At 42.0% G+C, this 15,936-nt stretch overlaps 1 protein-coding gene across 2 annotated transcripts in view; it reads left to right on the top strand.

Annotated features, from left to right (window-relative positions):
- Positions 1 to 1,792: 1,792 nt before the first annotated feature.
- The window catches only part of PNPLA8 (patatin like domain 8, phospholipase A2), a 73,924-nt gene continuing 59,780 nt past the window's right edge, over positions 1,793 to 15,936 (top strand). The window contains exons 1-3 of one of the 2 annotated variants that reach the window (XM_088457756.1): positions 1,793 to 1,926; positions 5,156 to 5,202; positions 13,830 to 14,882. In XM_088457756.1, the coding sequence (XP_088313882.1) occupies positions 13,872 to 14,882 (1,011 nt within the window). In that variant the 5' untranslated portion in view covers positions 1,793 to 1,926; positions 5,156 to 5,202; positions 13,830 to 13,871. The remainder of the gene's footprint in view (positions 1,927 to 5,155; positions 5,203 to 13,829; positions 14,883 to 15,936) is intronic. The other variant, XM_088457761.1, reaches the window with a different exon arrangement.

The following is a 15,936-nucleotide window of genomic DNA, read 5'->3' on the forward strand; positions in this document are numbered from 1 at the left end:
TCACTTTAAGCAGTGTCATAATTGTAGCCCAATGACTATAAAAAGATTTATAGGACTATCTTGTATCAAGGGACATTGGGGGCAGAGGGATTTACCTAAACAGCTAGCTAAAGCTGAGATGAAAAAAATCTATGAATTAGGTACTCTCAAACCAGGAGGGCTGAACCTTGATTTTGAGGTCAAATGGTTTTTATAATATTTTTAAATGTGTTTTTTATTGTGTTTACTAATTATGGTATTATTGTTGTTTTATACTAATAGGCACAGAGCACTTGATAATCGAATTACCTCAATCCGCTATTTCTATGAGAAAAAATCTATAGATTTAACAGATACGCTATGCAGAACTGAATAGAGAACTAAGTATTGCTCTCAAGAAGCGTCCTGTTACTATAGTTACAGTCAAGGAAATGACGTAGCGCTACTATGAGTGGAAGATAATACGCACCCTGGCTGTAGAGCGGAAGAAGAGGAATCACGTGCTTTGTGCTGATGGAAGTGATTGGCTGGACACAGCAAGTGATCATGGGACTTGTAGTTGTTTTATGTATAGAGATCAGCTGTGTCCGGACCGCTCGGATAGGACACACGATGTATTTAATGGATTCACTTTCCTTTGGATTTATTCTGACTGTGAACCTTGAAAAAGACCCCGGGTAAGGGGTTGAAACGCGTTGGTTGTTTCCAGGACTTGCGATACTGCAGGGAACGTGTGACGAACGCCGGCTAGTATCCAGTGCATTTTCCGGACAGACGCTGGACCGCGGCATTCTCACCCGCTTACAAAGACCTGACTGCTGCAAGTTTTTCTCATTCAGCTGGTAATTGTTTTCATTTTGGCTGGTGGGGGATTCCATTCTAAAATAACCTACTGCCCGTCATTATGTGCTACTGCCAGTAATTTCTGCGGATTTATAAGAAACTATTTCTTTGTCTATTGTGCTTTTGTTATATGTTTTTATGTATTAAAACTGTACTTCACTATATGCCACATCCTCTTTTTTATATGGGGACATATGCCATTTTCAACGGACCATGTTGTGTCTAAGAATCATCTGACCATCCACTATTTATGAAAGTTGGAGGACTTTGGAGTTACCTACCATTGGTTTTAAGTATATATATATATGTATTAGCGCTGGCAGTGTGGTGTCACTCCGGTTTTTTTTGTGTTCTTTGGTGGAGGGTGAAGGATACCTCTTTTTTTGACACTATCCCACTAGCTGCTTTTGGGCTGCGCATTTCAATTCTGTACATCTCTTTTTGTATATCTGTCCCGCTGTCCCATCCTCGGTCCGCAGTGTCCCGGGTATGCAGAGCGAGAATAGATGACAGCATCTATCCACAGCACGGGGGGAAGCCCGGGGGCAACCCAGAGATGCTGGGCACGCCCCTTAGTAATGTAAACCTCCCTTTACTAGCAGGCCACGCCCCCTTTTCGGACGCGCGCGCCTTAGGCGTGCGGAAGTCCCGCATCTACAGTTACAAATGTTGGGACCTATGCGGAAAATCGTATAATAAATAGCATAGTGAGAGCTGCATGTCACATACAGAATAAGGCACAGTGTTTGGCTGGGTAAGCAGCAGTCTGCCGCTGTCTCACTGAGAATAGGAGCCCTTGAGTAACAACTGGCGGTTCCAGCATGTCCTACGCCGACCGTATAAAAAAACAGACATCAGTTAATAGGAGGCTGTTCCCAAAAGCACGTTACTGTACATGACGTCGGCTACCTCCTCGTAACGTGCGTTACCTAGGAACAAAGTAAACGCGGTTTGGTTATTTTTATCCCTGCTGGCTTGCCTTACTACTTCATCAGGTCACATGATGCGAAGGGGAAACAGGCGATGATCAGGCCACCACAGCTTATATACTGTCATCATCATCATAACCCTGCCGGAGTGACAGCACCGTTCCCCTGGCTGCCTGTGAGTGACTGTCCTGTCCCCTTCCCGCTGCTCTATTTCTACACATCCCAGATTCCCACTTTCTAAGCATAGAAACTCTGCTGCTGCTATATATGTCCCTGTATCTTACCATCCTTCTGTCATTTGTGTATACAGAGGCACAGCCTATACAGGGGCTCTGAGTGTACACCCATGACATATATACAGGGGCTCTGAGTGTGTACACACATGAAATGTATACAGGGCACGGCGTGTGTACACACATGACATATACAGGGGAATAGCCTGTTTACACAGATGACACAGGGGCTCTGAGTGTGTACACACATGACATACAGGGGAATGGCTTGTGTACAACAAGACATATATACTGGGGAATGGCTTGTGTACACACATGACATGTATACAGGGGCACGGCGTGTGTACACACATGACATGTATACAGGGGCACGGCGTGTGTACACACATGACATGTATACAGGGGCACTGCGTGTGTACACACATGACATATACAGGGGCACTGCGTGTGTACACACATGACATATACAGGGGCATGGCGTGTGTACACACATGACATACAGGGGCTCTGAGTGTGTACACACATGACATATATACAGGGGCACTGAGTGTACACACATGACATATACAGGGGCACGGCATGTGTACACACATGGCATATATACAGGGGAATGGCTTGTGTACACACATGACATATAAGGGGCACTGGGTGTGTACACATGACATATATATACAGGGGCACTGAGTGTGTACACACATGACATATACAGGGGCACGGCGTGTGTACACACATGACATGTATACAGGGGCACGGCGTGTGTACACACATGACATATACAGGGGAATAGCCTGTTTACACAGATGACACAGGGGCTCTGAGTGTGTACACACATGACATACAGGGGAATGGCTTGTGTACAACAAGACATATATACTGGGGAATGGCTTGTGTACACACATGACATGTATACAGGGGCACGGCGTGTGTACACACATGACATGTATACAGGGGCACGGCGTGTGTACACACATGACATGTATACAGGGGCACTGCGTGTGTACACACATGACATATACAGGGGCACTGCGTGTGTACACACATGACATATACAGGGGCATGGCGTGTGTACACACATGACATATACAGGGGCATGGGGTGTGTACACACATGACATACAGGGGCTCTGAGTGTGTACACACATGACATATATACAGGGGCACTGAGTGTACACACATGACATATACAGGGGCACGGCATGTGTACACACATGGCATATATACAGGGGAATGGCTTGTGTACACACATGACATATAAGGGGCACTGGGTGTGTACACATGACATATATATACAGGGGCACTGAGTGTGTACACACATGACATATACAGGGGCACGGCGTGTGTACACACATGACATGTATACAGAGGCACGGCGTGTGTACACACATGACATGTATACAGGGGCATGGCGTGTGTACACACATGACATGTATAGTGTTCACTCTAGCTCCGGCGGCAGTGTCTATTCTCCGGCGGTGACCGTGTCACCGCACATTTCTCCACCCGCAGGACACTGCGTCCCGCGGGTGAAGTCTGCACCCGCAGCCTGTGAGGGCAGGGTGCTTTTTGCCCTCCTTCTGGAGGTCAGGGTGCTTTTTGCCCTCCAGAAGGAGGGCAGGGTGCCGCACCCTGCTAAAACAGCCTAGCGGGAACGCTACATGTATACGGGGCACAGCTTGTGTACACACATGACATACATACAGGGGCAAGGCTTGTCTACACACATGACATACATACAGGGGCAAGGCTTGTGTACACACATGACAGATGCACAGCGTGTGTACACACTAATATAACATTACAGTGACCGGCAACCCCGCATAAACTGACATGATTCATTCCTGTACAGTATGTACAGCTATAATGACAAAGTCCGTATAGAGATAATCCAGTATGTTTGAGAAATCATCGTGATGATGGTGATTTATTGAATGTGCACCTTACACTGTTATGATTCTTCCTGAGGGAGGATCCTGCATTCTCCTACCTTTACTTACTCCCTGACTAATCACATTGTACTGCATCACTGGCAGATACAATGAGTAGAAGGATATGGGTAGGGTTACCAGTATTTCCTCTGTTGGGTGGCCATTAATTAAGCATAACTTTTTTACCTTTTACGCAAGTCACTGTAGTTGATTTGGGATAGGCTTTTTGCAGAAATATGGCAAGATGTAGTAAGCAGATTCTGAATTACTATAATATAGATGGGTTAATTACCTTTTTCCACTCCAACCAAAAACACACTACTGTATTGCAGAACATCTTATCACTTGTTGTATCTCTCAAATCTTAGAAGTTACATTATCCTGGTCTTTTTACTAGGGATGTGCAGGCTCGGATAGGTTCGAATTTGCACGTGGAGTTCGGATTTTTCCCTCCAAAAAAACGGAACTCAGAACGAGGCAAAACGTCATCTTACATGGACGAACATCATCATTCCTGGACAAAAGTCCAGGAATGATGATGTTCGTCCATGTAAGATGACGTTTTGCCTCGTTCTGAGTTCCGTTTTTTTGGAGGGAAAAATCCGAACTCCACGTGCAAACTCGAACCTATCCGAGCCTGCACATCCCTACTTTTTACCAATCTCACCTACGATTCATTGGTGTGAGGAGTCTGCACAGTGAAATGCAACTTTACATATTTAATCCAGCTATCTATAATCTCAGTCACTGGTTAATTATGATTTTAACAGGCTCTGAAAGGTATTATTTTCTTATTTGTTGTCTTCTGACATCATGTGCAATAAAAATGTCAGTCGTCCATTTTCCTCAGTACTTATAGCAGCCATAAACTGCTTTTTTATTGGCTTCTCATTGTATTATTCTCCCAGAAATAAGAATACAAGATTGGTTCTTCGCTGCATTATTGTAAGCAAGGAAACAGACACAAAGCACCATTAGTAAAGATATAGCAGCTTTACCACAGCTGCTGCAACAATGTTTCATCTTTTAAACTTCATACAAACATTTTGGGAAATGCCTGTATAGTTTTTCCTTGTGCTATTGCTGAAATTATGTTTAATATGTGATTAATGCCTATATGTATTAATGGTAAATGCTATAATATGTATATCATGAAGGGGTCTTACTTTGGCAGCACTGTTTGTCAACCTGCACTGTTAGTACATGTCCAAATATTTTATTTTTACGTCTTTTCCAATCTTTTATAGGTCCATGGGGTCCGGATTTCAGATCTCTACTAATGCCAAAGTAATGTGTAAGAGCTCTTACTTGTTATATTTTCTTTAGTAGCTATGTATTATTATTATTTATGTGAGCCTTTTGTGTACTAGATTGAAAAATTGAGTTTGAACATGTTAAAAAGCTTTTTATACCCAGCTCAGAACACCTGTCTATCCAGTCTGCTGACAGTATCAGGCTTTCTGTGACAGTACAGAGGTGTGCACTTTGTACTGAGTTGTGATTGGTAGAGCAGTGATAGGTGTGTCTCTTCAGTGTCATGAAACCTGACCAGACATAAATATAACATTGTACAAGTGGCTGCTAAATTAAAGCCTGCTGTGTCTGCAGTATAATACATTGAGGAAAATATTCTATATTTCTATTTCCTCTGCAGTCTTGGTTAAAATGGTATGAAGTCAGAGTGATTTAATTCTTATTTGTGTGTTTAGAACCTGGGCTAAGTGCATGAAAGCTAGAGTATGTAACTACTGTGATGGCCACTATCTTGCACGAGAATGCACAAAGCAGCGTCTCCTGTGCTAAGTGCTGGAGTCGATGCAGTCATGGCGTACCCAGCCCTACTTATTGCAGGATTGAGGTGGGCGCAAAAATCCCTGATAAATGCAGCCTTGTAGCTGGCTGCGGGGATTAATTGAATAACTCCCGGGAACTTGGTCCAGGCCCTAGGAATTCATAATGATGTTGACATGGTTAAAATCTTGACACCATAAATGTCAACTCCTGGAAAATATCGGCATGACATGTTGACAGTTTCAAAATGTTAGCATTACCATTAAAGTATACTGAATGACGAAGGTATGAACATGTTCAATATTGGCATAACGACCATGTTGATATTCTCATGTCAACATTGTGAATGTCGACCTAATATACTGAACTCATTAAAATAATCATGGTGCCTAAAATGTGCATGTTATGTCTATGCTAGTGGTTAGATATCGATAGTTCCAGCTCTATCTAACCTCTTTGTTAAGAGGGAAATGAATTGCAGGCGATAGATACAAAGTACCATCTGACTTAAGGCAATTTGCAATCACCAACATCACAAATTTTTTCCCTTGCATTTATAGTGGTATTGTATTTTACCATAGTGTGGAGAATTGATTAAGATACATCTATCCTAAAATCTGTGATGTTTTCTACTATTGATTTTTTTTTTTGTCTGTCATGATTTTCATCATCATTTAATTGTAAGGTACTACAGACCTCAGTCAGGCAGCTGGTGTCACTTGTCATACAAAAAACAAACAACAAATTAAGAGGGGAAACAGCACTAATAGATAAAATTAATTGTTACATGTAAATAAATAATGAAGAATTGCTAATAAAGGACTTGCGGCTAGGATATAAAAATTGTATATAAGCTATTTATTCTGCTAAGAAATGATGATTAAAAAGCACAACAATATAAAAAATGCAAGTTTGAGAAAGAATGAACTATATCGTATGTATCCGTTTAAGTTCTCATGAAGCAGTCCACCAGTCAATAATGGAGCCTGGTAACTCTTCTGAATGTTAATGGGGCTGATCGTACACCGCATAAAGCAAAGTCCAGCATATGAATTGAAGGGATATTATCAGGCTTGGTAAGGGGGATTCCCAATTTAAAAGGTGATCCTTTGCACTGTTGTATAGGTATCCTGGAATCATTGTGAATTGCTGTGTCCTGTACTGAAGCTGGGGAGCGGTGGTAAGCATATTAAGCAGTTGATGATAAAATAGGTGCAGTCATCATAGCATGCAAAAGGAAGTGAAGGCATCTAACATATTTCTTTGTGGCTCCGCCCACTGCTTTATCAGAGGTACAAACATACAAATCTTACATAAAAATGGAACAAGTGCAGACCCGAGGGTAGAAAGGGCCCTGCTTGTGAGAGCATGTCATTTAGATATTTTATTTAGAAATGAGCGGTTTAGTTTTGACTTGGTTCTTTTCGCAAAATTATCAAAAACACATGAGAGCCGGATAGCCAATAAGATGCTGATTTTGAGATTTGGACATAACTGAGTAAAACTGAACTGCTCATCTCTAATTTTAATGCAATGATTGTTTCAGAGTATTCATTGTTTTGCACATTAAAGTCTTTAATCAGAAGCCAAACTTATTGTTAGCTCTTAATTTTGTACAACTGTATTTACAATATTTTACTATAGTTGTGTTCTGCAGTGTCTCCTGATTGTCCTGATATTAAGAAGAAAGGGACATTTCTCACATGCCATGGGTTGTACAAATCTCCATGGGAAAGCAAAGCAATTGTTAAACCTGTGTGTCCAATATTTTTGTGTCTGAACTCAACCAGGAAATTTGTCGAGTAAAAAACTGCAGAACCATTTATAGCTTTAATAATAGGATATTAAATAAAATAATGTTTTCGGCTAGTTGATGCTACGTGTTCTTTACACACACACACATATATATATATATATATATATATATATACACACACACTGACAATAACATCCACAACCTGTCGCCATATATATCATATCTCTCTCCTACTGCCTCTATTAGCTGGTGACATATCACCAAATCCAGGCCTGACCCACATGCCACACCCACAACGAACTATAAATCCAGCTAACCTCATAAACATTGCGTGCCTCCCTTCACCATCCAAGTCACTAAAATGTGCCTTATGGAATGCACGCTCTGTCTGCAATAAGCTAACATCCATCCATGACCTCTTTATTTCAACTAACCTCAATCTTCTGGCGATAACAGAAACATGGCTCACACAATCAGACACTGTCTCCACTGCAGCACTCTCACATGGTGACCTACACTTCTCACACACCTCCAGGCCTGGTAATTGTAAAGGAGGTGGGGTAGGAATATTACTGTCCCAATCTTTCACATACACACTTCTCCCACAGGTACCTTCACTCACATTTACATAATTTGAAGTACATTCTATCAGGACTTTCACCACTTTCTCTCTGCGATTTGCTGCTATCTATTGCCCACCTGGGCTACTTCAACAATTTCTGGAACATTTTTCTGCCTGGCTCCCTCAGTTCCTATCCTCAGACATCTCCACCATCATATAATAGTTTTGCAGTGGACCTGCGCACTCAGTGTAAATGGTAGGGGCTAATAATTGTGTGCTGCTGCACTTATGGATGTCTGACTTCATCTGTTGTGGGTACAGAATTAGAGGGTTCAAGTGCTGCGCACAACCTATATCTATTTGAAAAACTGGGAGGGCTAAAGATATAATAAATGTATACCTAACCTTTATAACACTCATACACAATGTGTAGATGATTTAGGAAGTGATGCTAGACACAATATAGATATGATGTTTTACTTAAACTCTGAAAATACATGCAACAATGTGCAACAGTATATATATATCTAAAATTATCAATAGCAACTGTAAATCAGCACAATATGGTAGGTGCACCATCCACTGTGTACCTGACTGTACACCCTGTGGTGGTCTGTGCAGTCCCAATATGAGAGATCACCAGTTGATCTTATGATACAGTAGGAATTGAAGGGGTTACTCCCATGTGCCAACCTGATACCTGTAGCACACCTCTAAGTATGTAGATGTAATAGCGTCTATGGAATATGAGGATGAGAAGCAGCGGCGTCCCGCTATTCTCAATAGGAGATACCTCAATAGAGCGTCCAAACGTCCTGTGTGTTGATAGTGTGCGTTGCCCGGGGTGATGCTGTGATGGTGCGGCAGTGGCTGGCTTCGGCTGACAGCGGGGATCACTCTGTGCTGCGGTGCTCGGGACCATGCGAACACGGACACTATCCCTGTTTCCAGAGTTAGGTCCGTGCGTGTGTCTGAGTGTGCCGGCAAGCAGTGAGAGGAAGTGAACAGCGGTCCTAGCTCTGGAGAGCCAGGGGCCGCGGAATACTTACCCAGAGATGCTCTAAGCTCTCTGCCTTGTTGACAGGAAGATCAACAAGGCAGAGAGCTGAGAGCATCTCTGGGTAAGTATCCTCTGTTGAGAGGAGTGTCCGCGACCCCCGGCTCTCCAGAGCTAGGACCGCTGTTCACTTCCTCTCACTGCTTGCCGGCACACTCAGACACGCGCATGGACCTAACTCTGGAAACAGGGATAGTGTCCGTGGTTGCATGGTCCAGAGCACCGCAGCACAGAGTGATCCCCGCTGCCAGCCGAAGCCAGCCACCGCCGCACCATCACAGCATCACCCCGGGCAACGCACACTATCAACACACAGGACGTTTGGACGCTCTATTGAGGTATCTCCTATTGAGAATAGCGGGACGCCGCTGCTTCTCATCCTCATATTCCATAGACGCTAATACATCTACATACTTAGAGGTGTGCTACAGGTATCAGGTTGGCACATGAGAGTAACCCCTTCAATTCCTACTGTATCATAAGATCAACTGGTGATCTCTCATATTGGGACTGCACAGACCACCACAGGGTGTACAATCAGGTACACGGTGGATGGTGCACCTACCATATTGTACTGATTTACAGTTGCTATTGACAATTTTATATATATACTGTTGCACATTGTTGCATGTATTTTCAGAGTTTAAGTAAAACATCATGTCTAGATTTATTGTGTCTAGCATCACTTCCTAAATCATCTACACATTGTGTATGAGTATTATAAAGGTTAGGTATAGCTTTTGGCTAGGTATACATTTATTATATCTTTAGCCCTCCCAGTTTTCAAATAGATATAGGTTGTGCGCAGCACTTGAACCCTCTAATTCTATCTCCACCATCATTATGTAGTGTTCACTCTAGCTCCGGCGGCAGGCAGGGCAGGGAGAATAGATGACCGGGTCACCGCACATTTCCCCACCCGCGCAACACTGCGACCCGCGGGTTAAGACGGCACCCGCAGGCTGTGAGGGCAGGGCGCTATTTGCCCTCCAGAAGGAGGGCAGGGCATCATGCCCCGCTAAAACAGCCTAGCTGGAACGCTAATTATGGGTGATTTCAATATCCCCATTGACAGTCCACAATCTCCTCATGCACCAAACTACTTTCTTTAACCTCCTCTCTTGGCCTCTCTCAATGGACTGACTCCTCTACTCATCAGGATGCCCACTGCCTTGATCTTGTATTCACCGAACTATCCTCAGTTTATGATTTCACTAATGCTCCTTTCCCTCTCTAAGATCACTACCTTATCACCTGCACACTCTCCTCCATAACATCAACCTCAATGTCATTGAAATCAACTAAACCTCCTAAAACCCGCAGAAATATTAATGCTATTAACTTTCAACAACTATCTACCTCTCTACAACAACGACTCTCACCAATTTCTACATTCACTTCTCCTGAGACTGCTGCATCACACCTAAACCAGATTGCCCTCGATGAAGTCGCTCCAGCTACTCATCATACACCACGCAGACTTAGACGTCAACTGTGGCATTCTAACTTACCAAGGCATCTACAAAACTCTCACGTAAAGTAGAACGTCGGTGGCGAAAGTCTCATACTCCAAGTGACTTCCTCACATATAAGACTATCTACAACTATTATCGTACTGCTCTGGACGCTGCCAAACAAACATATTTCCAATCTATAATCTCTGCTCAAGCCTCTAACCCCAAGCAACTTTTTAATACATTTAAGCTGCTTCTTACCCCTTCCTAACCCAAGCCACCTGCTACTATCTGTGCACAAGATCTTGCTTCCTATTTCAAGGACAAGATTGATAAGATCCGAAATGAAATCCGAAATGACCACTCTCTTCCTCAGCTAATGATCTGCTCAGTTCCCTACCTGAACCCTCTGACACATTCTCTTTATTTGACCCCACAAATGAAGATGAAGTATCTACACTCTTCTCATCCTCCTACTCTATTACCTCTCCTCTAGATCCTATACCCTCACAAATCAGTGAAGCTCTGTCTCAAGTGCTCATCCCAACCCTAATTAAAATCTGTAATCTCTCTACTGGCATCACTGTTCAAACATGCAATGATTACTCCCATTCTGAAAAAACAAAATTCTGACCCTAACACTCTCAAATTACCATCCTATCTCCCAGCTCCCATGCCTCTCCAAGCTACTTGAGAGACTTGTTTACACCCACACTTTCTTAACTCACACAATTTATTGGACCCACTTCAGTCCGGCTTTCGTTCCCAACACTCCACAGAGACAGCACTGACTAAGGTTGTAAATGATCTGGTCACTGCCAAGGCTAAAGGCCATTACTCACTCCTAATTCTTCTAGATCTCTCTGCTGCTTTTGACACTGTTGACCACTCTATTCTCATACAAACACTACAATCCCTAGGTCTTCAGGACAAAGCTCTTTCTTGGTTCTCTTCCTACCTATCTGATCGCTCTTTTACTGTTTGTTTTTCTGATTCTGCCTCCTCTTCGCTTAGGTCCTCTGCTATTCTCAATCTATATCACCCCTCTTGGCAAACAAATCCACTTTTTTGGATTTCAGTACCATCTGTATGCGGATGATACTCAAATCTACCTATCCTCCCCAGATTTATCACCATCTGTATTGGTCCGTGTCACTGAATGTCTTTCTGCCATTTCATCTTGGATGTCATCTCGCCACCTGAAACTTAATATTTCTAAAACAGAATTAATTATATTTCCACTGGCCAATAACCGTTACCAACCTGATCTCTCGATCACTTGACAATCCACCCTGCTCCACAAACTCGCTGCCTAGGTGTCATCCTTGACTCTGAACTGTCCTTTGTTTCCCATATTCAATCTGTCTGAAAATCATGTTACATACATCTAAAAAACATATCCAAAATTCGACCATATCTCACACAAGACACTGCAAAAACTCTAATCCATACTCTCATTATTTGCCGCATTGACTATTTGCAATAGTCTCCTTACTGGTCTTCCAAAAAACAGGCTATCACCATTACAATCCATTATGAATGCGGCTGCGAAACTTCTTCCTTGCCAAACGTTCATCGTCTGCTGCCCTGCTCTGTCAGTCCCTCCATTGGTTGCCGTTTTTTTACCGTATTCAATATAAATTACTTTTACTTACACATAAGGCTATTAACCAAACCACACCAACATACATCTCTTCGCTCATCTCAAAATATGTCCCAACTCGACCTATCCGCTCAGCACAAGATCTGCGTCACTCATCCCCACGCGTTACTTGCTCCCATTCACGGTTACAGGACTTTCTTCGGGCTGCACCCACTCTATGGAATGCCTTACCGCGCACAATAAGACTTTCCTCTAGTCTCCAATCCTTCAAGCGTTCCCTGAAAACTCACCTCTTCAGGCAAGCTTATCAGATTTTAGAACCGCCCACATAACCCTTATTGCTTCCATATCTAATTACATCCCCTTTCACAGTCCACACATCTCACACATTGTCTTTCTTTCACATCCTCCTGATATTTGGCTGACATTCCTGTGTGACTGGATCATACAGCCCACCTTGAAACTCTGCATTCTTGCTGGACCAAATTGCAATATATAGCACCTATCCTTGTGTATCAATGCCTATTTCCCTATAGATAGTAAGCTTGCGAGCAGGGCCTTCCTACCTATATATCTGTCTGTTATTACCCAGTTTTGTTCTATTTATGTTTACAATTGTAAAGCGTAACGGAATATGCTGCGCTATATAAAAAACTGTTAATAATAATAATAATCTGTTCAGTGCATTATTGAATTGATTAGAAACTGCTTAGTTACACTATTTTCAGACCGACACTAATGTGTTTTAGGTGTCTTAATTGATTTTTCTAATTTAATGAAAAACAAGATCTCATTTGATTTTCTTGTTGGTTTTTTATTATTTTATTGAAGCGTCACAAATCAAACGGTAAACATCATACTTTGCAATACAAAATAAAATCGTTTACAATAATCCAATAATATAACTTAACAGCCAGCAGTCCTGTGTATTCAAAATGTATAATATGGTAGTATATGAACTCCAAATGATAACAGCAATCATCAGTGACAGTATAAAAATCAGGGTCTGCCCAGAGGGAAAAATTTGGTTACCCTACTCAGTGAATTTAGACAGAATCTCTGGATCTCCATTAAGCATCTATCAGTTAGTGAGGCAGCTGTGTGTGTGAAACTTTTCCTGAACTACACAGCATGATTCTTAACCCTGTATGCCCCTTGTTTTAGGGAGCAACTAATCTAAGCAAACTCCAATAAAGTTAGTGTGTTTTATTCTTCAGAATTTAGACCTTAAAAAGGTTCATGCTATGAAAGATTTTGGTGTCTTCTGGAATCGTGTCCATTGTCATTAATACAGTGATGCTGGTGGTTTGAGTACCAGGTTTGGGTCCTAAGCTGGCCACATACTAACCAACTTACATTCAACCAACCAATTAGTTGGAATGAAAATCTGGTAAAGTATGAAAGCAAATGACAATCAGCAATTTGCTCCCAAACGCCAGAAAATGGACAAAAACTGTTGTTTGAACAAATTGTTTAGATCAAACATTTAACAAACTTGTCTGAACGACCATTTTCATCTGTTTTCTGGCATTTAGGAGCAAATTGCTGATCTTCAGTTACTCCTATATGTTACCAGATTTTCATTCCAACCAGTTGGCTGGTTGGACAGATCTTTAGATGTGCGGCCAGCTTTAGAAGTGCCTAATGGTTTGAAAGATTTGGCTGTGACTTTTTTTTTTTTTTTTTCTTTTCCTTCAGATAATTGCAAATCGTTTGTATGAAAATAAATACATCTGAGTAATGTCCATACAGCTGCTGTTGGATACATATCTTTATTTATGGACTTCTAGAAGGAGTATTTGGAGAAAACCTGATCTAAGGCCCATATACTCCTGCTGCAGATATTTTCATATTTACCCCAGTAGTAGTTTTGTATCACAAATTCAGAAACGGAAGCAGCTGTGCAGAAAAGCTGCAGGAAGGCGACTTCTTAATACTAAACTCCAAGTAGGTAGTTACTCGGTAAGTTCTAAACTCAGTACTACTTCTTCAAAGGGAATAACAATAGCAAAGACGTCTATGTCACGAATTAAGAATACTATCGATTCTGTTTCAAAAGCTGTCTCAAGCACTCATAGTGAATTAATTTCACGCATTGTACGTTCAAAACCAACTACTACCAATGGTGGTAAAGAAGAAAATGCCCGAATAAGTGAAGTTAGTGGTACCCAGCCGGACTCTACAGAGGTTGAGGAAATAAGGAAAGAACCACTCCCAGATCAGTCTAATGTATTAGATTGTGCAGCAGAACCTAACTCCCACCTCTCACAAGCCAGATCTGTGGATTCTCTACATGAAAGCACTGATTCCAGGACAGGTCTATTCCATGCAAGCTATCTTACTACTAACTTTGGGGAGACCTACAATTTCTTGGCCAATCATATAAACTCATATTTTGCTAGCAGTACAAGTATGGAAAGAAATAAAATTTCAGAGGAAGGTAAAAGCCACAGCATAGAAATAAGCAGTGACCAGGAAAAGGATTTGTCATCTGCAACAGAGGATAATGTGGTTTCTCCCAAAAGTAGTATTTCAAACTTCCTATCAAATCAGTCTAATAATGTGCATGCTTTTGTGGGAAGTTACCTTGGTGGTCTCGTGCCCAAACGGAAACCTGAGCAGAAGAATGCGTTAGATGACAAGGGAAAAGAACTTGACTCTAATGAGATCGTGAAGACAAGCGAACAAGAGATAAATAAAGACAAAAGTGCAGATGAAAGAGCCAAGCGATTGTTTCTACAGAGGGAAAAGGTGAGTGAGCCATTTATAGAAGTTCCAACTCTACTAAAAGAGGGTGTCTTGATTTTGATAATTAAATTTATACTTAAAATAAATGTAATACTTTTTCCAATATGATATTTTGTTTTTTTTCTAAGTACCATCTCACTGACTGTGATTTAAACCATTCTCCCTTGATTTGCCAATAACTTAATTATTAGATTTTATTTTTTAGATCATCTGTTCCTGATCATTTTATCATGCAGTTCACTGTAATGTGTGTTAGGAATGTTAGATGCCATTCGGTAATGAAGGACGTACACTAAACTGCTACCATGAACTTGGTGATCAGTTAGTGAGGCTACACACAGGAAGAGAAATCACATTTCTGCCTGGATAGTCTTTTATTGGTCAATAAAGAGTCACAGCTGGTAGTTTCTGGAACATATTTTTATCTTCGTCACACAGTCATCACTCATAAACGTTCTAATACCAGCTCATAATGCCTTTGTGCTGGACCTGATAAAGCCTCATAATGTTTCCATATAACCCTAATGGAAAGCCCCTCATTTGTCTACCCTACTTGGCAGCAAAGCAAATATTTGCGGCTTTATATTGGAAATAAAACTACCAATAAAGCTCTATTAGCACATCATTTTCCTTCAATACAATTAACCCCTTTGGACTAGAAGATACACCAGTTATGCACTCAGGAGATTAGAGGCCTGATTCTGCATTGCTGTCTATGCCGATGCTCATGTAGTTGAGCGATCTGTAGTAACTGTGCATTGGCGAAAATTTCTGTAAACCCCCTACAAAGTGCCCTGCTTTATTTCTAGAACCCTGCCCTCCGGTGCGGCTCCCTGCTGAAACAGCCTGTGGGTGCCATACCCACCCGCGGGTCGCAGTGTCCCGCGGCTGGGGAAAACTGGTGTAGCGGTCACCGTCCGTGAATGGATGTGGGTGCATGCTCCCAGCATCCATTCACACTGATAGCAGCGCTTGGGTCAGCCCGGCATGTCCGTAAATGCCGGGCACAGAAATCATTTTTCAGAAGTGTGGCCCATGATTTCCTCCTAAACTTGTA

The sequence above is a fragment of the Taudactylus pleione genome, unplaced genomic scaffold (genome assembly GCF_031769625.1).
Source record: "Taudactylus pleione unplaced genomic scaffold, aTauple2 ptg000041l, whole genome shotgun sequence".
Lineage (NCBI taxonomy): Eukaryota > Metazoa > Chordata > Amphibia > Anura > Myobatrachidae > Taudactylus > Taudactylus pleione.